Source organism: Rhipicephalus microplus, chromosome 10 (assembly GCF_043290135.1).
Source record: "Rhipicephalus microplus isolate Deutch F79 chromosome 10, USDA_Rmic, whole genome shotgun sequence".
NCBI lineage: Eukaryota > Metazoa > Arthropoda > Arachnida > Ixodida > Ixodidae > Rhipicephalus > Rhipicephalus microplus.
In genome coordinates this window covers 3,974,596-3,998,722 of record NC_134709.1, presented here as the reverse complement: position 1 = coordinate 3,998,722, position 24,127 = coordinate 3,974,596, and the positions used below count along the sequence as shown (strand labels likewise).

The window sequence follows — 24,127 nt, the reverse complement described above, 5'->3', positions numbered from 1 at the left end:
AAACTCTTCAGCAAGCTTGGCTGTAGCAGAAATAGGTGCACACTCAGACAGATCTGGCTTGTACGGTCCATTCAACAAAAAGAAATGTGAAAAGCCAGTAGCGCTCTGAGGGGCGGTATTATATGCGTAGGTGACGAAGGGTAGAATGGCATCAAAATTTGTGTGATCGGCGGTGATGTACTTGGAGAGCATGTCGCCGAGAGTATGATTGAAGCTTTCGGTGAGATCATTCGCCTGCTGGTGGTAAGCAGCAGTTTTGCGGTGAACAACGTTACACTCTTTGAGAATGGCTTAGATGACTTCGAACAGGAAGATGCGGCCTCAATCACTGAGCAGTTCCTGGGGTGGACCGTGTCGCAGCATGAATCGTTGGAGCAGGAAGGAGGCCACATCGCTCGCAGTAGCCACGGGGAGAGCGGCAGTTTCGGTGTATCGCTTGATGTGGTCCACAGCGACGAAGGTCCAACAGTTACCAGCCGACGTTAGTGGAAGTGGCCCATACAAATCGATGCCAACGCACCCAAACGGCCTGGCAGGGGAAGGTAGAGGTTGCAGACCTACCGGCGACAGGTGCATTGAAGTTTTGCGGCGCTGACAATCTATGCAGGAGCGAACGAATTTCTGCACAAAGCGAAACATGCCGTGCCAGAAATAGCGTTGGCGAATGCAATGGTAAGTCTTCGGTACCCCGGAGTGCGCACATTACGGATCAGAACGAAAGAATTCGCATATGTCGAAGCGCCGACTGCAGGGTATGACTAGTAGCCACTGGCGGCCGTGACCGTTGTAATTGCGTCGGTAGAGGAGGTCGACGCGAACGGCAAAATGGTGGGCTTGCCAACGCAACGCGTGAGTGAATGGAGTGGATGGATCAGTCAACAAGTCTATTAGTGAGGCAATCCATTGATCCTTGGGCTGTTCAGTAGCAATGGTATGAATGCTAATGGAAGAAATGGCAAGGTGAGACACTGAGGTGTGGGCATTGTCAGGCAAGGGAAAGCGCGACAGGGCCTTGGCGTCAGCATTTTGCCTTCCGTTGCGGTACAGAAGGCGGATGTCGTAGTCTTGCAGGCAAAGTGCCCACCGGGCAAGACAGCCTGAGGGATCTTTCAATGACGACAACCAGCATCACAGTGTATGATGGTCGGTGACGACATCAAATGGGCGACCATACAAATACGGTCGGAACTTTGTAAGGGCCCAGATGAGTGCCAGACATTCTTTCTCAGTGACGGTGTAATTAGTCTAGGCTTTTGCAAGCGTACAGCTTGCATACGCCACAACATATTCCGGGAACCCTGGTTTGCGCTGTGCAAGGACAGCGCTGAGGCCGACACCATTGGCGTCCGTGTATACCTCTGTAGGGGCCGTAGGGTCGTAGTGGCAGAGTACAGGAGGTGACGTCAACAAACGACGAAGTGTTGTGAAAGCGTCATCACACTGTGATGACCACGAATGGAGAGGCCCGTTACTGCCGAGGAGCTTCCTCAGCGGTGATATGATAGTCGCAAAGTTTCGAATGAAGCGCCGAAAGTAGGAAGACAGTCCAACTAAACTGCGCAGTCTCTTGACGGATGTTGACGTGGAAAACTCGGTCACGGCTGGAAGCTTGACTAGATCAGGGAGAATTTCGTCTTTGGACACGACGTAGCCGAGTATTGTCAGCCCCCGAGCTACAAATTGGCACTTCTTTAGGTTCAGTTGCAGACTGGCGTCACTCAGATGCGTCAAAACATACCACAGGCGTTGAAGACGCGTGGAGAAGACCGGATCGAAAACGACGTCATCGAGGTAGCACAGGCACGAGTGCCATTTCAGGTCACGCAGAATGGTATCCATCATGCACTCAAAGGTGGCGGGCGCATCGCACAGCCCAAACAGCATGATGTTGAATTCGAACAAGCCGTCGGGGGTGACAAAAGCGGTCTTCGGTCGAGCGTCCTCAGCCATAGGTACTTGCCAGCACCCCGAGCGCGAATCGAGGGACGAAAAGAATTCTGCTCTTTGCAGGCTTTCAATCGGGTCATCTACCAGCGGTAGTAGTTACACGTTCTTACGAGTGATCTTGTTGAGGTGTCGGTAGCCCACACAGAACCGTACGCGTCTTTGTGACGAGAATGACATGGGATGCCCAGGGGCTGTTAGAGGGTCGAATAACATCGCGGCGAAGCATGTAGTCGACTTGCTCGTTGATTACCCGGTGTTCTGTGGGAGATACGTGATATGGACGTTGCCGCAGTGGTGGTTGCGCGCCTGTGTCGATGCGATGCGTAACGGACGATGTGCGGCTGAGAGAAGGTTGAGCGACATCGAAAGAAGAGCGGAATTCTTCCAACATGCCCAGAAGCTGGGTATGCTGGACCGGCGTAAGGTTGTCGGCAATGGAGGGACCGAATACATCAGCAGATGATGAAGCAGATGTAGAAACAGCACTAAGCGTACTAGAACTTGGAAAGTGCATGTCATCGGGTTGATCCATAACTTGTGCATTTTCGATGGGTTCCACGCGATGGGTTCCACGCTGATGGTTCCACGTTCCCTCGCACCCACATAACACTGAACGAAGATTAGTTAAGAACAAAGATAGTGGTGCTGCCGTGAGTGACTTGCACGGTCGCGAAAGGAACCAGCAAGCCTTTTCTGATGAAAACATAATGAGATGGCGGGAAGAGTGCAGCGGTGTCGAAAAGACGCACAGTAGAGCGACACCGCCGTGGAAGAGTTTGCAGGCAATTGCGTGTTGTCTCTGACGAGTAACTTGCTTGCAGCAGATGGACTGTCGGCCGGTGTCAAACAAGAGAATTGTGTGAGCTCTATTTTTTCTGGTGCGCAATGAATGACGGCATCGTGGCAGGAGAGAAAATCCCATCCTAGGATGACATCGCAAGAGCATGCAGGAATTATTATGAATTCGACAACATACATCCCATCCGGAATCATGAGGTGGGCTGTGCACATCGCTGTAGGGTGAATGCTTTGGGCGCTGGCTGTACGGAGGGAGAGCCCGGAAAGTGGCGTGGTCACTTTGTGCAGTAATCGGCTAAGTTTTGGGTCCATGATGGATACAGCGGCTCCAGTATCTACAAGGGCAGATGCACGAAGACTATCCACAAGCACGTATATCATGTTCGACAGGCTTCCCTGAGGGCTTCCACAGTTCGACAGCGTTGCAGCCTTTGCCTCGTGGACTGCAACGAATAGCTTTCCTGGTCGCCCTCGAGTGGACGTGGCCGCATCGGCAACAGTGTGCGACGTCGCAGAGATTGTGAACGGCGGGTAGACGGAGCGGGGCGGGATGATGGTGACATAAACGGCGGTTGATCATAATAAGAGCAGCTTGATTGGCTGGGAAAGTTGAAGGGTACCTGCGGTTGCTACACACGATTGCGATAGCGTGCTACGTGACCGACACAACCACAAGCAAAGCAGATGGGGGCGATTGTCAGAAGTGCGCCATCAGTTCACGGCTCCCATTCATGTCGCAGAACGCGATGGACGAGCCGGCTACTGATGTGACTGCATCGTGGGCGGCACTTGGGGCACGTGGATGACGGCGGCGTATGTAGGCGGCACAGTTTCTCCGAAGGCCTGGGGCCTGGCGATTGTTTGGATGTAACTAAGGGGGCCAGCCACAGGAATCGGTGGGGGCGGCCTGGCGACAACTTGGGCGCATCTGAGTGGCACAAATGCATGAGGCGGCTGGTAGTATTCAGGAACAACCTCCGTGACTTCCTGCTGAATGGCTCAGCGGAGGGGAGGCAGAAGTGTACTTGACGGCTGTTGAGTATGTTGCGGGGGAGCAAAAGGCAGTAAAGAGACCTGGCGGGCAACTTCCTCACGCACGAACGACTTGATTTCGGCGAGTAAGGTTGTGTGGTTCAGAACTGCTGCCAAGGCCGAGAGATCAGCGTCACGTGATGGCGGTCGACGGGTCATCAAGCGCTGCTGCCGCAGCTCCTTGCAACTTTGGCATGGTGTATTGACCTCTGTCACAGTGCGAGGGTTCTTGGCCAGGAGCATGGTGAAGACATCGTCGGCGATGCCTTTTAGAACATGCGTGATTCTTTTAGCCTCTGACATGTTCGCGTCCACTTTCTCGCACAAGTCAAGAATGTCCTAGATGTAAATTGTGAAGGACGCACCAGTCTGCTGTGCTCATTCACATAAACGCTGTTCGGCTTGCAGCTTACGAACGGCAGGACAGCGGAATACGTCGACGACGGCGGTTTTAAAAGCGGACCAAGTTGAGAAATCGAATGCGTGGTTGTTGTACCACATGCCGGCCACACCCGCGTGGTAGAAAACCAGGTTGCCGAGTTTATCTGCCTTGTCCCAATGATTGGGGACGCTCACACATTCGTACATGGCGAGTCAGTACTCGACGTCGGTGCCATCCGCGCCGGTGAAGACAAGAGGGTCGCGGATGCGGGGGACACCGGGACATGGAGGCGGCTCAGCAGAAGCGTTTGCTGGGCGGCGTCTTGGTGCATGGTAGATGTCACGGTACAGGATCGAAGCTCCAAGGGTATCGAATGCGGACCGAAGGTGTTTGAAGGGCACAGCACTCTTCACCAAATCGTTAAGCCGTTTATTTGCGGACACTTGGCGATGATGCACGACGACAGTCAATGCGGGGACAGACTGACTGCACGAGCTGCTCTTCTTACGAAGAGGGTGACCCACCAGAAGGCGCTGGAGAGGACGACCCACTGTTCGAAAACTCCACTAGAATGGTAATATTTTGAAATAGGGCAGCTTCAAGTCATGCGTAAAAAAATCAATTATTAGCCCGAAATTCCTACACAGCTCATTTTTCGCTTGCATTCATTCCGAGCAAAGAAAGAAAACCCTTGGTGTTAGTCCTGGAACGTGGCATATTGAACGATTGTCGAATGTGATGTCTTCAACAAAGTGATCGTCTGCAGCAATATGCAGCACTATGAAGTCAAATGACCACTACTTGTCCCCTAAGGAAGCCTGCACGAATGTGCATTTCAAGCCGTTTGACGAAACACTGCGCATGACACGTACCCAAAGTTTATGTGCACAATTGTACACACAATGCCTCAAGGGGATAATTTCACGACAGTGAAAACACCTCTTTAACCTTGGGACACTTTACGTGAGCTAGAAAACACATTGAATAGAAATACGCATGATGACACCACACCAATTAGAATGAAGTCACAGATTTTGACAGCATCCTCTGTTAGAATTATAAAAATGGGGTACATCGCTTTTTAAGACAGCCAGAAATTCAACACACCGAGCTTCAAGAAATATTCGAGGGTAATTTGACCTAAATACAAAACAACAACAACAAAAAAATGCTACCATACATCACATCCTTTTACATCATAATTACTATACAATAGCACCCTCTATACTATCCCTGCCTTTCTTGTCTTTCAGTTCTAATTAATGGAGAGGTGTTAAAGTTTCCCTTCTTTCATTCACACATAGCAAAATCTTGTTTTTCCAGACTGATTGCCTTAAAGAATGAGGCCAAGTCATGCAATTTTTTAAAGCAATAATCACTAGAAATAATTAGTCTGCAATATAAAGCACATCTCTTTAGGCACATGTTAGCGTTATAAAGCCAGTCATATTTTATGTTAATTCTTCATTATTAAATATTTGATTAAAAGTGTGCCTTGTGCAAATCCCCCTAACTCGTTCTGCTCGTTGAAAAAGTTTCTTTTTTTTTTTTCAGGCACATATAAAAAGCTTTCTTATTGTATCAAGCTTGCTCGAAGAACCAAAACAAATGAGATCTGATGAATAGTAAAAGCATAGTAATTAAATAACCAAAAAAGTATGCACTAACACTAGGGGCACCTTCGTATAACAGGCAGCCATATAAAATATTGTGGCACGATTTTGCTTATTGAGGTTCATTGCACAGCTAATATTGCGATAAGAAAATGTGCAAAGTTTTAATGAGAAATGTTAATTAGCAAAAGAGCTACGACTGTCCACATACGAAAAAATTTCAGAAATATAGGTTTTGACAAAATTGACAAAGGAGATTTGAAACGAGTGCAGTGCTTACTTACTGACATGCTTTGGCCGCAAATAACACACACACAAAGTAAAGAAACATTCAACGACAAGCATAAGCGGCACTTCCAACTAAAGTAGACCGGGCGCAAATCCAGAATTAAGTAACAACATACAGACATGCGCAATCTCCACACAGCCTTACGCTATCCAGCTATCGAACAATCTCTTCTCAGATAAGTACAACGTCACCGCCAATTTGCTGATACAACTTTCACCTTTCTTCTTAATGTAATATGCTTCTATCAACTCACGCACAGTTTTATGGCTACTTCTACTTAGAATCTTAAACTCGTTAAAAGGTGGTACACACCTGCAGGCTTTACAATGCATAGGCAAATGCGCCAAGCCATCTTTCATTAAATTTAATTTATGCTCCCTAACCCATTCATTAACACAGTGCCCAGTAGTCCCGATGTACGAGTTGCCACAAGAAAAGAAAATCTCATAAACAACGCCTTTGGCACATTTCCCGTACATCGTGCCATGTTTGCTGTGCCTGAGAACTGCTCGGGGGGTGGAGGCGAGCCGTCAGGGATGCGGCAAGAAACATGGCACGATGTACGGGAAATGTCCTAAGGCGTTGTTCATGAGATTTCTTTTTTTGTAGCAACTCCTACATCGCGACTACCAGGCACTGTATTAATGAATAGGTTAGGGAGCATGAATTAAATTTAATGAAAGATGGCTTGGCGCATTTGCCTATGCATTGTAAAGCCTGTGGGTGTGTACCACCCTTTAATGAGTTTAAGATTCTAGGTAAAAGTAGGCATAAAACTGCGTGTGAGTTGATGGAAGCATATTACATTAAGAAAAAAGGTGAAAGATGTATTAGCGAACCGTGGTGACGTTGTACTTATCGGAGAAGAGATCGTTCGATAGCTGGATAGCGTAAGGCTGAGTGAAGACTGCGCATGTCTGTATGTTGTTACTTAAGTCTGGATTTGCGCCCGGTCTACTTTAGTTGGAAGTGCCGCTTGTGCTTGTCATTGAGTGTTTCTTTACCTTGTGTGTGTGTTATTTGCGGCCAAAGCATGTCAGTAAGCAAGTACCAACTAGGCCAACAATCAGTATTGTTGCAGTGCTTACACAAGACACTCGGGATGGCTAAAATTATCATTATTTGTTGGCAGTTCCATCGTGGACATTACTACTGTGTGCCTCTTCTTGAGCAGCAGCTCTTATTATTTTTTTTTAGCTTGTCTTATAGAAACAGTGACATGACGAGGTGCTATCACGCTACAGTGCTGATTGTAAGGCATGCTTTTCTAGCGTAGGGGTCAGGCTTGATCCCAATTTGCTTGAAAACATTAAATATGGCTCTGTTGTTATTACTAAAGTCACACACATTATCAGGCAAAGTAAATCTGATACTTTACAGGCTCACATAAGTGCCCTTGAGCATGAAAACACATCTATTACGTTATGCATCCACCTAGGGAGAAGATTATGACATTTATGACTAAAAATGATGTGTTGACAACACCTTTAGAGCCTTCTTACATGTTCGATTTTGATATCAGTGCTAAATAACCAACAAAATACTATATATCAAGCTAATCCTATGATTGACACACAATTGGCACTCTCAGTTTCATATGTAATGAGTGGTCAAAAATTCTTGCTTGTATCTTTGAAAAGAAACTATGTAGACGGACACTTTAAGCAGCAAAATGAAGGGCAATAAATTGGGCATTTAACATAACCAAAAACTGTAAAACAATATATTGAGAAAAAATTCGCTTTTTCCACTTGGCCTCATACCTTAAGGTAATGTATGTGGGATTATTGGTCAGCTTCCAGCATGTAAAAAGATCACATGCTTCATGACGCCAACAGGCAGAAAAAAAAAATGATGGCATCCCCACGACGTGAATGATGATGAATGGATGAAGTAGTGAGATCGTCCGGCATTACTGTAAATCACCAGTGACATTGACCTTCACTCATATGAACTACTGACAAAGCGGTGTACAGCTATACACAGTGATTATTGGACATAAATAAATAATATGCTGTATCGAATTGTGCATTTTTATTTTCCCTTCATTATTACTGCTTTGTGGTCCATGAAATGTAGAGCTAGCGATTCTTCTATCAAATCTAGCCTGAAGTTGGCAAAGACAAGCAAGTTCTCTTAATGCTTGTGGGTAGTTTCCAGTCATACGAAATACATCATAGAGCATAGCAAGACGTCATATACTGTAGAAGCCAGTTGTTGAAGTCTCTGAGAAGTCCCTCAACTTCAAGTGCACTGAACGTTTTGGTTATTTCTCTCCCTTACACCCCTTTTGCTATTTATCCGCCTTACATTCCGGTGTTCGCAGCTCATCCAGCTTGTGAGAAAAATGCTTCCAGCCTGTAGAGAACACTACAAGCCATAGTCGCGTTTCCAGGCAAAGAAACTTATATTTCCCGCGAAGCGTTGGTGGCTACAGGAATGCATTTTCGTCTTGAATTACCATCGTCGCGCCGATAGGTATCCACTATGGTCAACGGACCGATGGGCACGCAGCGTTGTTACTTCATCTGGTCATATTTTATGTACATTCTAGGCACTATAGTTGGGGTCTGCGTGCTTTGACAGATGGCACAAACTGCAGGTGGCCAACGTAGCCTGCATTTTTTTGCCTAAATTAGTGCACATGAGAAAATTTTGAGGCTGGCTAGGCATTTTGGTGCAGCATGGCACGATTTCAGAAAATTTTACAGTTTTGGCGCAGCTAAGCGCAACAATCAGAAATTGTATCAAATTGGCGCAGCTGTTGTCCTTCTGGACATATAAGCATGCAGGAAGGCATAAGAAATCTTAACAAATCCCCACCAAGCATGTAATCACGTATGCTGCAGATACGAAATCTCAGCATTGTGAAAGCGATTGAAGGCTGGCTCACGCACCTGTCTCTTGCTTTTACTATTGAATTGAAACACTTCAGCGATTTCACACATGCGCTGGTCTGTATGCCTCATCACCCCAGCGATTTTGTTTAGCTCAGCTACACTGCCGGCAATGGAGGGGAAAATGCGTAGATGGTGTACCGTCTAGAGAGCTAGAGATTCTCCTTTCACTTTCAAGCACTTAAAACTGAGCACTTGCTTCCGGTCTTCCACATGTTTGGAGAGCCTTCTAACGAAAATTGGGGGGCCCTTAAGCTTCGTCTTTAAAAGTTGAATGCAATTTTGATATCCTGCATACTTTTTATTGTATGATCTCTCTCTAGAAGCTTAACTTGTGGAGTGCTACAATGTAGTTGATAAAGTTGAAAGCGGCTTGAGTGAGTTAAGCTTTCGTGCATTCTGTGTAATGGGCAGCATGCTCTAAACTACGAGCAATTATGCACGTGAAACATTTTCGAACCTGTTATGCACTCGCTGCATGGTCTTAAGGCAATACGCGCAGTAAAGTATGTGACTTTTGTAGAGGGTCGCCTGCTTTAAACCACCAAGTCGCTACGATAATTACAAGTTCCGATGCCTGATGGCAATGTACACTTTTACCATGCAATATTACATGTAGTGGGAAGCTTGCGTACAGGACGTGTGTGTTTGTAAGACATGAAAATTATTTTTACTGCATTTCCAAGATACTATGCACCAAAGCGTGACCGGATGTAGTTGCATTAGTCTTTAGCACTAGTGGAACCCTAAAATGTCCTTCCCTGGAGCTACCCATCTTACTACCAGTGTCAACAGCTAATCCAAGAGGAGTTGATTGTGGATGGAGCGGGGAGGAGGGTGTGTTTGGCCAAGCACCTCGCCCTCGCCTTCTTCCCCAACTTGCAAAAAAATAACCGGCACTTCTTTCATCTAACCAGTTGGTTATCACTGTATTTTCACTATAGTATTTCACTGTTTCACTATCTAACTGTCCCTGTCATTGTTTTTCACTATCACTATTTCATTGTCCCATTTCACTATCTCACTGTATTTCCAAGCAGACATATGGCTGTGTGGTAGAACACCTGCTTGTCATGAAAATGGCCTGGGTTCGATCCTCGCTTGGACGTGGAAATTTTTATCACTTACTTAATTCGCATCTTTCTCCATTTTTCGGTCACGGACAAGATTATGATTTTGTGCTCACAACCAATGATGCCAATGTTCATCAATGTGTGATTTGGGAACAAATAGGACTGCACAGAGCACGCTCACAAGCATAGTTCTCAACATGTGAGAGGGAATCAGTTGCACAGATCTGCAAGCTGGATCGACTTCATTGATGTTTATTGTTGATTGGCGACAACACTGACTATTCCGACGGCATTTAGATTACGTGACAGTGCCCTTAATTTGTGACTGACTGCACGGTATGGTTTCTACGTGGGCTAGCTTGACGTAGCATTACGTCGATTTCTCAACGTACATGCGCAACAAACCCGTAGATATGATAGCTAGAATGGATGTGCATGAGCAGAAATGCTAGACATGCTTTACATGAAAATTTACGCTTATGCTAGCGATATGCACATCAATGAACGTGTGCAGCTTAATTTGGAGGCATTTATTTCTTGTACGAAATATAAAACAAATTTTTCAAAGCCGAATCTGCATGAAGACACCATTTACAGCACACAGTGCTGATAGCTATTGCCACTTGACCACGGTGGCTACATTACGGCATGCAGAGTGACTTGCCAACAAAGAAAAAAATCCCTTTTCCACATGTTATCGCCCTAAAAAATAAGAGACTACTGACAGTATGCTAAGCTTTCAGCAAAGGAGATACACACAGCGATGCAAAAACTATAATTAGGCTGTATATAATGACAAAAAGCGAATCGCTGGAGCACGAAAAGGGCATCGGTAGCATTATGGCAAAGCTCTAGTTGCGTTCGCTGCCAGACCGAGAAAAGCTTTGGGCCATAAATGGTGCAATACAGTGCAAACAGGTGGACTAGTGATTTTTTTTTTTTTTTTTTTCAGTTGAAAGTAACTGCAATGTTCCTTTGTTAAAGATAGGGAACACTTGTTTCAAATAAGATGAAGTCTAGAGCAGTTTTGAAAATGATTGCATTACCATTTTAAGGCTGCCTTACTACCCGAAAGCGCTTCGTAGTATTCTATTTGTTTCGTGTGGGTTTGGAGTCATTGCTATTTGATTCGTATTCCATTTAGCTAAAAAATCGACTATCTGCACACCCCTAGTACTTTGCATTGGTTTGTCAGACAATAAGATATGTTATAGCATTGTTATGAGAACTTAGTGTTCCGTAGAGCTTTTCTCCAGGTCATTTTATGTCTGGCTCGATGCCCAGATTCCTCAAGATGAAGGCTGTTCAAATTTTCATTTAAGCAGCAGACAGTTATTTGGTATTTCTCAAACTTAATCTTCACTTGTTTGTTCGCAATGCTCAAACCTTGTAATGATAAAACAATGATAGAACTTGCATGTCATAAGTAGAAACACGTGCATACACTTGCTTCAGGAAATGCCACCATGTGAAAGGCGTGCAACAATATTTTTCCGATCACTGTACTGATCATTGCTACTGGCTTCATTTAAATAAGAACACACAAGTGAAATGACATACTGCTCGGCAGAAAGCCTGTTCTTGGCCTCTCGGGAACTTACGGCCACGATTATGACAAACGCACCGACACCCATGTCCATGGGACTGAATCCTGTCTTCTCGGTCTTAGCAAAGTACCGGGGCACAGTTGGGAAGTCCACAGCCAAAATGCCAAAGATGGTCATTAGGATGACTTGGGCACGACCCGAGCTTAATCCGGGGTAGTCGTGCGGTGCAACTGTGGCAACACTTCTGAAAAGTGATGAACACTTTATAGACACAGCAATTTTTTTTCTAGATCACAACAGCCTTTCTAAGCTACCATATATATATATATACAATAAAATAGGAGCAAAAGTTCTGGATAAAAGAGCTTTTTGAGGGCATAGTTGGTGGAGACTGACGAGAATTACTTAGCACAAGAAAAAACGCAGCACACAAGAAAGACACACAAGGGAAAACAGCTGCAAGAAGCACTTGTCCCTTGTGAGCTGAGTTTTTTCTTGAACTAAGTAATTCTTGTCACGAGATGAAAGTGGTACCAAGAAAAGTCATAGTTTTATCACAAAAGCAAAGCAATGACCGTGATAGCAAGAAATTAATGTCACATGCAGTACAACAAACAGCTTCCATAGTCATTACATTTTCGTGTTTGAGCAATGCGCTACAAGAGCCGACAATGCAGTATCCAATGCCCTTAGACATTTCCCTTTTTTTTAATAAACTGCAACACGTGGTGTGGCCCCTGTGAGTTTCCTGCCACGGGGTGGCATCTGACCAGAGGTGTTTAGAGTGGGTACAGAAGGGGTACATAGTCCTGCGCATCTCTAAAGCAGGTTTCAAATCGAAAAAAAAAAAAAAAAGTAGGCGTGTTACCTTGATGTGCTTTCACACTTGCAGTCTTCTGCTTTGGTTGGTTAGTTAATTAAATTGGGCGTGATGGTGCAAGCGAAACCAAAAATAAGGCTAAGCTGTGCCAGACACAAGACACTTTGTAGACGCCAGTCCGTTATCTGCAACTCTATAAAGTTTACGTAAAAAGCCACTGCCTTTTAAGAAATGGATGACATCACTGACAAAGGAACAAGTACATCATCTCCTAGAATTAAGCTTGGGTGCAACGTTACCAACCGTAGGGGAATTACCCTACTTGTAGGGCATTTTCAAAATTTTTTTAGTCGAAAAATGGTCGTGGGGCGGTAATGTAGTTTTGTTATAAGACATAGGGTAACTTCAACAATTTGCTTGTCACTGATGAGTGAAAAATGTAGATCATATGTGAGGGTTACAATCCCGAAGAGATCCAAAAACCTTTTTTTTTTAAGTAACATTGCAATTGTCTTAGTTCCCATGTAAAAAGCACCGGGCAAAGACAAGGTAATATGCCACACATACTTCTAGCCTTTTTTTTTTCTCGTGGATGGTTTTTTTCTTTCCTGCAGTCTCCCATTTGTTCGTTTCATCAAGAGCTTACAAATTTCGCGACAGTGGCCGTCTTCAGTTATGTCTCATCAAACATAAAAAATGATCATTGGTGTCAACACAAGTGTTGTAAAAAACCATTATGATACAAGTATACCTCCTCATGATGGCATCATGGCCTCACATCTCACATATTGCCAGAAATTTTTGTCATCATGAAGCTGTCACTGTGACATCACAATGTGATGTGGGATGATGATGTCATCATATGCTACGATCATAGGTGGGCCAAAACCGGAGGCAACACAAAACCACAGTAGGCATCGAAATCTCTCGAGTCAGTCAACAAAATCCCGACATCTTAGGTGGATGCATAGGTGACCGTGCAAGTTCTTTCCATGACAGTAGACAAATATATGAAATGGGAAACCTTTCAAAACAGGGCTGCAACCTCCACTACGCCAAGCTCAATCTTAAGTTATTGGTATTGTTATTCTTCTTTTCCTTTTTATTCTTCTCATTATTATTATTTATTATCATTATGGCCTCATATACTCCAGCCGAATTAATGTTCTCTTCTTGTAAAACAACCTTATGAAACCACAGCCTAATATAAAACCACAAACCAAAGCACAGACTACACCTTTTTTCTGCGCTTTATTGAAGAATAACATTAGAATAGCCAGGGTAGGGACCACTTGGTTATACATAGTGTAAGCTTTTGCACACTACAATGAAAGAAAATCAATGAATGAAGAAAGAATGGGAACACAAGCATGGAACAGTAGTGTGCTTGCACTTGCATAGCTGTTTTCTTTTTCATTTTCTCGATTTTATTTTATTGTAGCGTGCGAAACTTGACACGACCTTTCTATTTCTTTTTTTTTTTCTGCTTCTTCTCCCCCACAAATCTTGCAGTTGTCTTTTACGTAATTCTCTCTATCAATGACTGGTTTACTTTTTCGTTGTTGCCCTCAAAGCCCAAGGCTCCATATATAGGTCAGAGCCCTAACATACACTCAAATCACCTTCTGTCCCGGTGTCAGCATGGCTTCCGAGCTGGATTTTCTACAACAACGCAGCTCCTAGAATTCACCCATGACATTGCCACATCACTTAAAGGGAGACGCTCCTCGAAAAAGTTTTTTTTTATTTCTAGTAATAGAGACTTGAAAAGTTTGTTATTAGTATAGTTTTTCATGCAGATTTCAAATATGCAATCATTTTTTGTGTAGCTGCTATAATTATTGAGTTATGCCATAAACAATAGCAAAATGTTACATTTTTTGCGGGCACTCTTTTATGTACTAAACTTTCAGTAAAAGCACTGTGTCTGATCTTATTTGACTCTTGGTAGATTGAAAAGTGCAAATATCTATATAGATATGTCACAGAAATATTGGAACCAAGAAAAAAAAATTGTATTGAATGACTTATTATTTTCAATCTCCCTTGAAACAATAAGCTAATATTTTCACAACTAATGCTGGTAGGCATTGCAATTTAGAGTAGATATTTGCATTCTGCATGTGTTGAAGAATATGTGTGCCAAGTTTCGTTACTATACAATGAATATAAGTTTCTAAAAGGCTGCCCGGAAAACGTGAAACTGTCAGAAAAAATTAAAATGAGAAAAACAAGTTTGAAAGTTCGCAAAGTTGGCATTTATTAGGAAATCATTCTTTTTGCATCAAATTGGGGCACAATGAAAAATACCTTGCCTTGAATGCACTGCAAGTGTCTAGAAGTCCCCTGCACCATAGCTTGGTCCTTCACGGCTCTTGCGGTCAGTGTCCTCAACACGAGCTCTCTTCGCTGTGTTGCGACGGTGTGCCCTCGCTTCTGCAGTTTGCTTCAGGTTCATCTTCCTGATGCGCATGACGTCACAGTGGTCACCATGTGTGGCCAGATCTTGTGAGGGGAGAATTCCAATGCCTTCGAGCACTTCTTCAAAGCCCCTGTGGCCTTTGTTGTACCAGAGTACAGCAAGAGCGGTGGCTGTCTCCACAGTTGTTCTGGAGGCGAACTTTGTTTTTGGACATAGCAGCCATATCTTGCTGTTCAGCGATTCGGCTGCATTCTGTGTCTTGCCATGAAGGCACCGAATAAGGAGTTTCTCCTCTGTAAGGCGCTTGTAGATAGGCATAATTGCCAATCCTTGAGCCTTCGTCAACAGTGGGGTGTGGCGTGGTGCAGGCTCCCCCAGTGCTTCCGCACGCTTGTGCTTGCACCACGAATTTGGTCCCACGGGGCAAAAGTTGTGGCTACTGGCACCATCACTGGAGCAGCAATGAAAATACGATGCCCATATGGCAGTGTACATATTTCGGACACTGTCCTTGTTGCTCGTGATGGCGATCTTGTAATATGTTTGTAGTTTTATTATTGTCGCATCTTTCAGTTTTTCGCCTCGTGGCAGTGGCGTTGCCAATTTCTGTAGGGCAGTTCCCAAGCGCTTTGCAACGTGGTTCGTGCACTCTTCTTTGTCAATGGGGGTGTCACAGTATACATTTGCCTCGCAGACTGCAGTGTAGGCCTTGCTGTCACCATCACTTAGGAAGCTGGTGAATCGCAGTGGAGTTTCATAAGACAAGGTCCTCTGCCATATATTGACAGCTGCCGCAGGTTCCATTGCATGGGATGAGCAGTCAGTGTTTTTTTGGCAAACTGGAAGATGAAAAGCTCGCCATATCTCTTCATCCTCCCCAAGGTCCCTGTGTATACTGCAAGCATGGCAGTAGTTCGAAAGAACTTCAAAATCGAGGCAGAGAGCCGTGTCCAGGGACACGACTGTGCCCACTCCATTGTGGCTTTTATGACCTCTTTTCTGCCAGGTGCCATCAAACATGACTGGCACATCTCTGCCGCCGACTGCGTCCTTCGTGATGTTTCGTGCCTGGTGCAAGTTTTTGCTCACTGCCGTCATCGCCGCACCATGGAGCTTCTTGCAAATGCCGTTGAATGTCTTGTGATGCATCGGGCTCGGAAGACCGAGAATCGCACAAAATCGTGAAAGTTGGTCGTGGCCTGCGCCTATAGCGCGTGCTGCCAGAACTGCCTTCACGTTTACAGCAAAGCTGTCACGCGAGCTGCCGCTGTCAAAACGAGCGCTCGTTCCTTGGTCCCCGGCCGAAGCAGTACGTCTCGACTTGTGCGTGAACGAAAGTGCAGATTCAGGGCAATCAGAATTTTTACAGCACAGTTCGAGGAATGCCGAAAGTCCTTTGCGCTTTCCAGCTGCCTCTCGCACGCCGAGCTTCCGTTCGCGGCAGGTTGGGCATTGCGCACCCGCCACAAGTGCCATCAGCGCATCGATTTCGCAAAGCAGCATGTTCGCAGTAGCAGCATCTACCGGTCTACGTTCACTCTCGAAGAATCCAATCTTCCTTTGGGATGCACTGACGAATTCCACGGCAGCGGCTATTTCACAACCACTGTCGCAGGGTTCGGTGACGGTGTTAGGCCTATCCGAAGTCGGAGCGTCGGGGCGTTGGTCGGGGGCGACATCGTCGTTCGCTGTCGCTTTGCGAAGCATCCGACGCCGTTTCCCTCGATACTTGTGGCGAGTTCTGAAATTTCGATTATCTGAACTGCACTTCTTCGGGCTTGCCATGACGCAAAAATGCAGAGAAACGCAGAAAAACTCGATCGCGACGTCCGAGGCTTCGCTCTTTTGCCGGAGAGATAGGAGGGGGAGGAGCGTGGAGCGCACCGCCGTCCAATGGCGGCCTCGCGCTGTGTGCCGCGATATTCAAAACGCGTGACGTACGCGTTGTTTTTCTCGTTTTTTGTTTATTCTGCGTGAAGGCACGAGACTGGCTACTAGTGGATTATGAAGGATACGGCCTTCGCAGCATGCGTGCACGATTGCAAATGGCGGCCAACGCGTCGTTTTCGCGACAGGACGACGCGAACTTCGCCGTTTTTCGCGACTTTCGCGCATTTCTCGCGTCACCGCTGCCCACTTGGAAGCATTTTTTGATAATTTCTCGTGCGAATTTCAGCTTGATATTTTCAAAAGTAATAGATTATAGTCCAAGGATGCCAATACAGCCGGAAAAAAAAAAAGCGAAAATTTTCCGGAAAACCGCGACTTTTTGACCCGCGTCTCCCCTTAACAAAAGGGGTCAGACAGACGCAATTTTCATAGACTACTCGAAAGCTTTCGACAATGTATGCCATAAAAAACTTCTTCTAAAACTTAGTTCCTTTCTTAAAGATTCTAAATTACTCGGTTGGATTGCGGATTACTTGCGTTCTCGATCTCAGTTCGTTACTTTCAACCAGGTGCAGTCATCCCCTGTTGAAATCGCATCCGGTGTGCTGCAAGGCTCTGTGCTAGGGCCTCTCTTATTTATTATATTTATTAATGATGTTGTTAATGTCATCTCTGGAATCCCTGTAAACATACGTCTGTATGCTGATGATTGCGTACTGTATAACTGCATTACTACCTTTCAAGACCAGTCAGTCCTCAACAACGTATTCTCGTTATTCCGCGATTGGAGCTCAACGTGGAAAATGCCCATAAGTTACAAGAAAACTGTAGCTATGACTTTCTCAAATAAAAAACAGCCTCTCAGTTTCAGTTATAACTACAATGGGTCCACCCTAGCACATGTGAGTGAATTCAAATACCTAGGCATCACCTTTACACATGACCTTAAATGGGGCAAACATGTTGATCAGATAACTTGTCAAGCTTAAGGAAACTTGGTTACTTAAAGCGAGGATTGAAAAACTCGACAAAAGATTGTAAGTTAACTACCTACAAGACACTAGTGAGACCGATACTCGAGTACGCCTCTGTGGTTTGGTCGCCTCATCTGGAGCAAGATAAAAACAAGTTAGAATCTGTGCAGAATAAGGCTATACGGTTCGTTTTTAACCGTTATGATCGGGACTTCTCCCCGTCTTCACATGCTCATTTGTTGTCACTTCATTCACTACAACACCACCGTACACGTGAGAGTATTATCTTGTTGCACAAGATTGTACACAACATGACCCGCGCTCACGCGTCCTTATCTTTCGCTGATATACCAGTGCGTACAACACGTAGTACAGACGCTTTGAACCTTGTACCCTTCAGGTCTCGTTTGGATTGTTTCAAATTCTCTTTTTTTCCGCGTGTGGTGGAAGTTTGGAACAAGCTTGATGGTGCATTGCGTAGACTGAACACTGTAGAGTTCGGGAAAAATTTGATGTGTTAGTCACATAAATTTGTGCGCACTATTGTTTGTTTCTGTGCTTTTGTTGATTTTTCTGTACCCGCTCCTGCAATGTCCCAGGAATGGGACAGCAGTATTTGTAAATAAATAAATAAAATGTATATTTCACATTCAACATGTTTCGTTAATTTTCTTAGCTCATGCAGGCATGTATATCACAAAAAGATTTTCTTTACTTTGCCTTCTCAATTTAAAGCTACACATTCTAAGACAACCCCAGCTCGCTTCTAATAGAAAAGTGCTTTCCTCACCGTAAAATAAATTCTTATCGCGTCTTCACCCTTGGTGTAGTTACTCAAACAGTTTTCTTTTTAACACTGCCATCCCCACTTTACCCTACAGAGCTTTTTCTTTCCAGGTGTTCTACTTAACGCTCTTTTTTACCATGTCACTTACACTGCCTGCCACATACTTGCTGACGAATCTTATTTTTGTTTCTTTCCTCCTTTTTTTTTTTTTAACATTAAGTCAATGTAATAAGGTGGCAAAAGGGGAATAGTTGGTACGTCTTCATGCTTGTGATGTGCAAACTAACAACCACTTTATTTTGATCATGAAAAGACTTATGTATGGGAAAAAAAAGAAGAGAGGAAAATTCAACAATAGAAAAACAGAATATGAAAAAAAAATGAAAAAGCAAACATACCCAAGCATCAAACAATGATGATAATGATGATACGTGGGGTTTAACGTCCCAAAACCACCATATGATTATGAGAGACGCCATAGTGGAGGGCTCCGGAAATTTCGACCACCTGGGGTTCTTTAACGTGCACCCAAATCTGAGTACACGGGCCTACAACATTTCCGTCTCCATCGGAAATACAGCCGCCGCAGCCGGGAGTGGATCCCGTGACCTGCGGGTCAGCAGCCAAATACCTTAGCCACTAGACTACCACGGCAGGGCAAGCATCAAACAATTTTTTTGAAAAAGTGTCAAGGGTTACATATGCAGCGATATGGTTTCTTTCAAAAAGCTAATTTCCTTCTGAACGATTGAGAGAGTGCTGACGTGCATGTAAAAGGCTTCGGTAGTCTTACTCTCTGTTTAATCTAAATATCGTGCAGTTTTCAGAAGTTTTCAAGAACATGGAAGGTGAAGCTCTTAATGCGCTTATGCACGCTATTAATGAAGTATGAGAGATGGGAGACTGGGGATGGCGCATCTGATTGCAAACTCAGTTGTCGTCCCGATTCCAAAACCAGGAAAGTCTCCAAATAACCAGCAATCCTTACGCCCAATTTCATTGACGACTTCTGTCTACCAGTTTGCTGAAAAGATGCTGGCCACATGTGTTTCCTGATGTTGAGGAAAAGAACGAGCCGCCGTGCCCATGGCGAAACCCATCAGTCGACCTATTCTTTCTTCCGTTTTTTCTCGCTTTGTGAGCTGGCCTTCCTTTTCCTCCGTCGGGCACTTGAACGCAGGCTGATGAGGGCTTTGTATCGTCGGAGTCTGCCAGCTTTCACTTGGATGCGTTATTATTATCTGGTGAATGGCCTTTTAGATCTACAAAGTCTTCTTCGTTCTCAATCATGGGAATGCTTTTCACCTCGAACCCTGCAGTTGTTGTACACTTCTTGTCAATAGCTTGATGGGTGCCGCACGCTGATGAGATCTCTAACGGTGCGGAAGAGGCCTTCTCTGTAGTTAAAGTTCTAGCTTGTGTGCTGCCATTTTGTCCCTCTATATGTACTGTGGTACACTCATCCAAGTTCTGAGCGACAAGATTGCGGTGACATTGTCGAAGAGCGTACTTTCTTCTGGGCCTCTGTTCTCATACGTTGTCGTATTGAGTCTAGGTGCGTCTGCCGAGCCTTTAATGTATCTGTGATCTTATATTCTGCTCTGACCCTTGCTAGAATAATCTTGTGCTCGTAAACGTCAGCTTTTTCCATCTCTGCTTCCAAGCGATCGATGTCAACTGCATCCTCTACTTCCTTGTTGATTCTTTTGAGTTCCTCATACTGCTCAATCAAAATTCTGTGAATACGTCGTAACTCACAGATTGGTGGGCGATCCAATTGCTGAAGACGTTCGACACCTGCGATGACCTGCATGACTGCCTTGCATGTTTGACTCAGCCTTTCGTAGAGGGCCACTATGATCTGGTCCAGTGTCGGAAACGTGAGAAGTCACTGGCCGGCCGGGTAACGAGGCGAAGTCGGAGTCAACACGGCATCCATCGCAGGAGGTTCACACAACGAATATCCGTCACTTGTCAGGCTGCCGTTCTTCGTGATCTTGTACATATCGGGCCATCGTCGTGAAGGGCGAGTCAGTACTGAGCCACAGAAGACGTGAGGGCTCCCGTCTAGCGAGCCTCTAGATGGTGCCTGCACTCACAGGGCTGCGCTGCCAAAATGTACGCCGTTGACCAATGGACTGCTTTCACTTGTGAACATCGGGCCGTTGTCGTGAAGGGCGAGTCAGGACGGAGCCAAAGTAGACGTGAGGGCTCCCATCTCGCGACCTCCAGACGATGCCTGCACTCACGTCAGTCCATGGGTGCTCCTAGTAGTCTTAGTTGCAACCGGAGTAGGGCTCCCAGGTCACAGCGGTGGTTAGGCCTCGCACATCAGCTTTAGCCATGGCGGCCTCACAAAAATCCTCAAGACTACGACTGCGGTGAAAATTCGCGCAGTCCACTCCGTTTCACCTCTAAGGTCCTGCCTCCCGGGTTTCACGGCACCAGAAAGATGTTGCGTATTCAAGACCAGAGCCCCACACCAAGAACCTTCATGTTGATGTTAAATATTGTGTTAATGACGAAGATAGTCGCTATCATCATTTGGGGATTATACCAGCATTCGGAATAAAGAAGAGGTGGATGTGTAGGCTTCGCCATGGGCATGGCGGCTCATCCTTTTCTCTATATTCTGGTGCCGAAACACCCCGGTCCCGCCCTTCCAAGACTTCTACTTCCAATGGCGTCGTTGGAATGGCTGTGCAAGAACCGTTGCGTCGTCTGGGCGAGCATCACACCAACTATCCCGCTCGTGGCCTCCGTTCCCAATGCCAGTCAGGTCGACCCCCACGTTGCCTACCTCACTCAGAAGAAGGCCGAACTCGTCACCTTAAACAAAGAAATCTTCGATGCGACTGACGACAACTATGAGGAAGAGCTCGAGGTTGCGGAAGGGTACAACCGAAGGGTCTCTTATGCCGTGACACGAGTGCGTTTCTTCCCCGGAGAGGCCGCAGACAAGGTGACAGTAACGAGTGCTGCAAGGTCGGCGGCCACATCACCGAAAACCGACACTGGTGGTCCCAGCACCGCAGCCCAAAGCCAGGTCAATGACTCGTTTCGAGCAGCCGATACGATTTCTAAGCAAGGAACGATGCCGCGTCATCGCACGGTGGTCCTGCTGAACCTACATATTCCGACATTTTCCGGCGCACTTAGCGATTGGCAGTCTTTCTGGGACCATTTCAGTGCCTCTACTCACCTGAATGAAGACCTTTTACAGATCGAGAAGTTCAAGTACCTTCAGTCCTATTTGAGAGGTGCAGCAAAGAGAGCAATCGAGGGCATCCTACTAACCGAAGACAATTACAACATCGCGATCAAGACCTTGATGGAGCGATATGGTCGACATGACTTGTTTGTCAACGAGCACGTTGACCACCTGCTCGCCTTCGCGCCAGTCAGGTCCTTGGCAGACGTGTAGAAGCTTCGCCTGCTCTACGACAAGGTCAACTTTCGTGTCACGTTTACTGGTTTGGGCGCCCCCCACCTGACCAGTACAACGTGGTCTTCAACCACAACTTGATGAAGTGTCTGCCGGTCGATCTCGCGATTCTCTACCGCCAGAGGATGCAGGAAGCGCCGCAGAAAATGTCCGGCATCGCGACACCTGAACGGAGAGTTTGCCAGGCTGCCGAATCGCTTAATTTCCTTCGCATTCAGATTGAGATCCGGTAGAAAGGCAGGCCAGGACGAATGGTGTCGGGTTTCTGGCGTTTGCTACTCGAAGAGGACGTCCAACCCCCGACAGTACCAGTGGGACGTCTACGAACGACGTCTGCACTTGCTGGAATTGCAGCCCGATTTCTTTCCCCGACTGTGATGCTTCTGCGACGCAGCGTCTCATCATCAGAATCGAACCATCTGTGGAGAGAAATAACACGGCTCTGTAAAAATTTAAGACATTTGAGGAGAGCACAATGAACTTTTGTGGTTGGATTCCAGTGCTGCTGAATGAGCAAGGTGCAGAGATACCTTCAGTTAGCGTCAATCAAAGCTCAGCCGAGTGCTATGCACAAGCGCAAGCGAACAGTTTCACAGAAAAATGAGAACTCCTGAACAAGGGTAAATTAGCAGTGACAGCGTCTGTCAATGAAGAACATGCAGGGAGAGTTGAAACACTGCGAAGGGACAATGTATATTTTACGTCCCATCACGCAGTCATTTACCAAGGTGCCACCACGACGCTTCATGCTGTGTTTGACGCTTTACCGCCCGCCCTAAGTCATCTCTGCTAGAAGGATCCCCAGCTGAAGAGTTCAAAGCTCGATGCTGAGGCTGTGCAGATGCTCACTGTCTTCCAATGTCAGCCAACCGTCAGCTGGAAGTTCGTGGGCGACAGGACTTCTTGGTGGGGAGGCTGGTCAGAGCGTCATCCGATCTACAAAGGCTGCATTGGGGTGGTCACTTGGGAGCAACAGTTTCAACGCTGAAGGACTCATGACTACAATCTGTGGAGTTTCAACTGGTTGTCAAGAGCAGACTTCTTGTGTAACTTTACAATAATACAGAAAAGTCTTAACCACTGACACAAATACACTGCTCACTCGGAATACGTGACAAAGACTTTCTGCAATGAGCTACCTTCTCCGGCTACAAGCATTTACAAAAGAAGACCTACCTTGCCACATATGCTATGATGAGCATCTCCCAGCGCACCGACGGGTTCGAGAGAAGTGGTCGTAGCTCCTATTACAGCGATTCATGCGTTATGGGCCTGGTCCTGAAATGCCTCGGCTGCGTGCTGGTGATTGCGCTTGTGCGGGAACAGGCTACGCGCTTGTATGTGACTACAGGGCATGTCGAGTGGCACTATAACTGAACAGTAATATGTCAGTGCACCCAGCGAAGAGTGTGCGCACATCTATACTCTACGACAGGCCGTTGGACAGGAAATCAAACGACCCGTTCAGAAGGCTTATATTCTGAAAGGAAGTGAGTGAGAATTAACAGCCTTGGCCCCTGGGGAATATGTTGCTGCTGATTGCGGACGGGCGGCAACAAGAAGCAGAACCTCGTAGAAGACAAGGTAGATTTTAGGCACGAGCAGTCGAAATAAACATGGACGTTCTTTGTGTAGGGCCCGGATCTTGAATACGCGACACCTGGTGGCTTGAACAACACAATGACTACCATCTGGCTGAAATTGGCTTCTGTTCTCATTTGGGGACTGAAGACTAACTTTCTATCTTGTTAGACGATATTTTACAAGTTTCTAGACAACACCACGCAATACGCACAGTAGTAGCAATGGACGTAACAAAAGCTTACGACAATATAGACCATGAAGTCTTTACACCCAACCTCAGCGAGCTGGGGCTTCCAGCACTGGTAGTGAGATTTATTTACTCTTTTCTTCACAACCACACATTTGCGATAAGATGGAAAGCGAGCTATTATTTCTACTGAGGACCCGGAAAAACGCCGCACACGCATCTAGGCCTGAAGCTATACTCCCCGTACCTAAATCAAGAAACTGCGGTGCAGTGTAAACGCTGTTCACCGGCTACACCACGCCTAGCTGTAGCAGACGACCCTTGTTTGGTTGACGCAAAATTGGACTGCAGCGCAGCGGTGGCGGGGACTACAGCCGGCCGCCTACTCTCCGAAAGCGAAACGGAGAGTTCGCAAACTGAAAAAAAAATATATATATATA

General features: G+C 45.8%; 1 protein-coding gene across 5 annotated transcripts in view; it reads right to left on the bottom strand.

Annotated features, from left to right (window-relative positions):
- The window catches only part of LOC119180860 (glucosaminyl-phosphatidylinositol-acyltransferase PIGW), a 46,874-nt gene that overhangs the window by 22,011 nt on the left and 736 nt on the right, over positions 1-24,127 (bottom strand). For 3 of the 5 annotated variants that reach the window (XM_037431998.2, XM_075874888.1, XM_075874885.1), the window contains exon 3: positions 11,592-11,822. The exons of 1 other annotated variant lie outside the window; for it this stretch is intronic. In XM_037431998.2, coding sequence (XP_037287895.2) covers positions 11,592-11,822 — 231 coding nt within the window. The remainder of the gene's footprint in view (positions 1-11,591; positions 11,823-24,127) is intronic. One more of the 5 variants, XM_075874886.1, reaches the window with a different exon arrangement.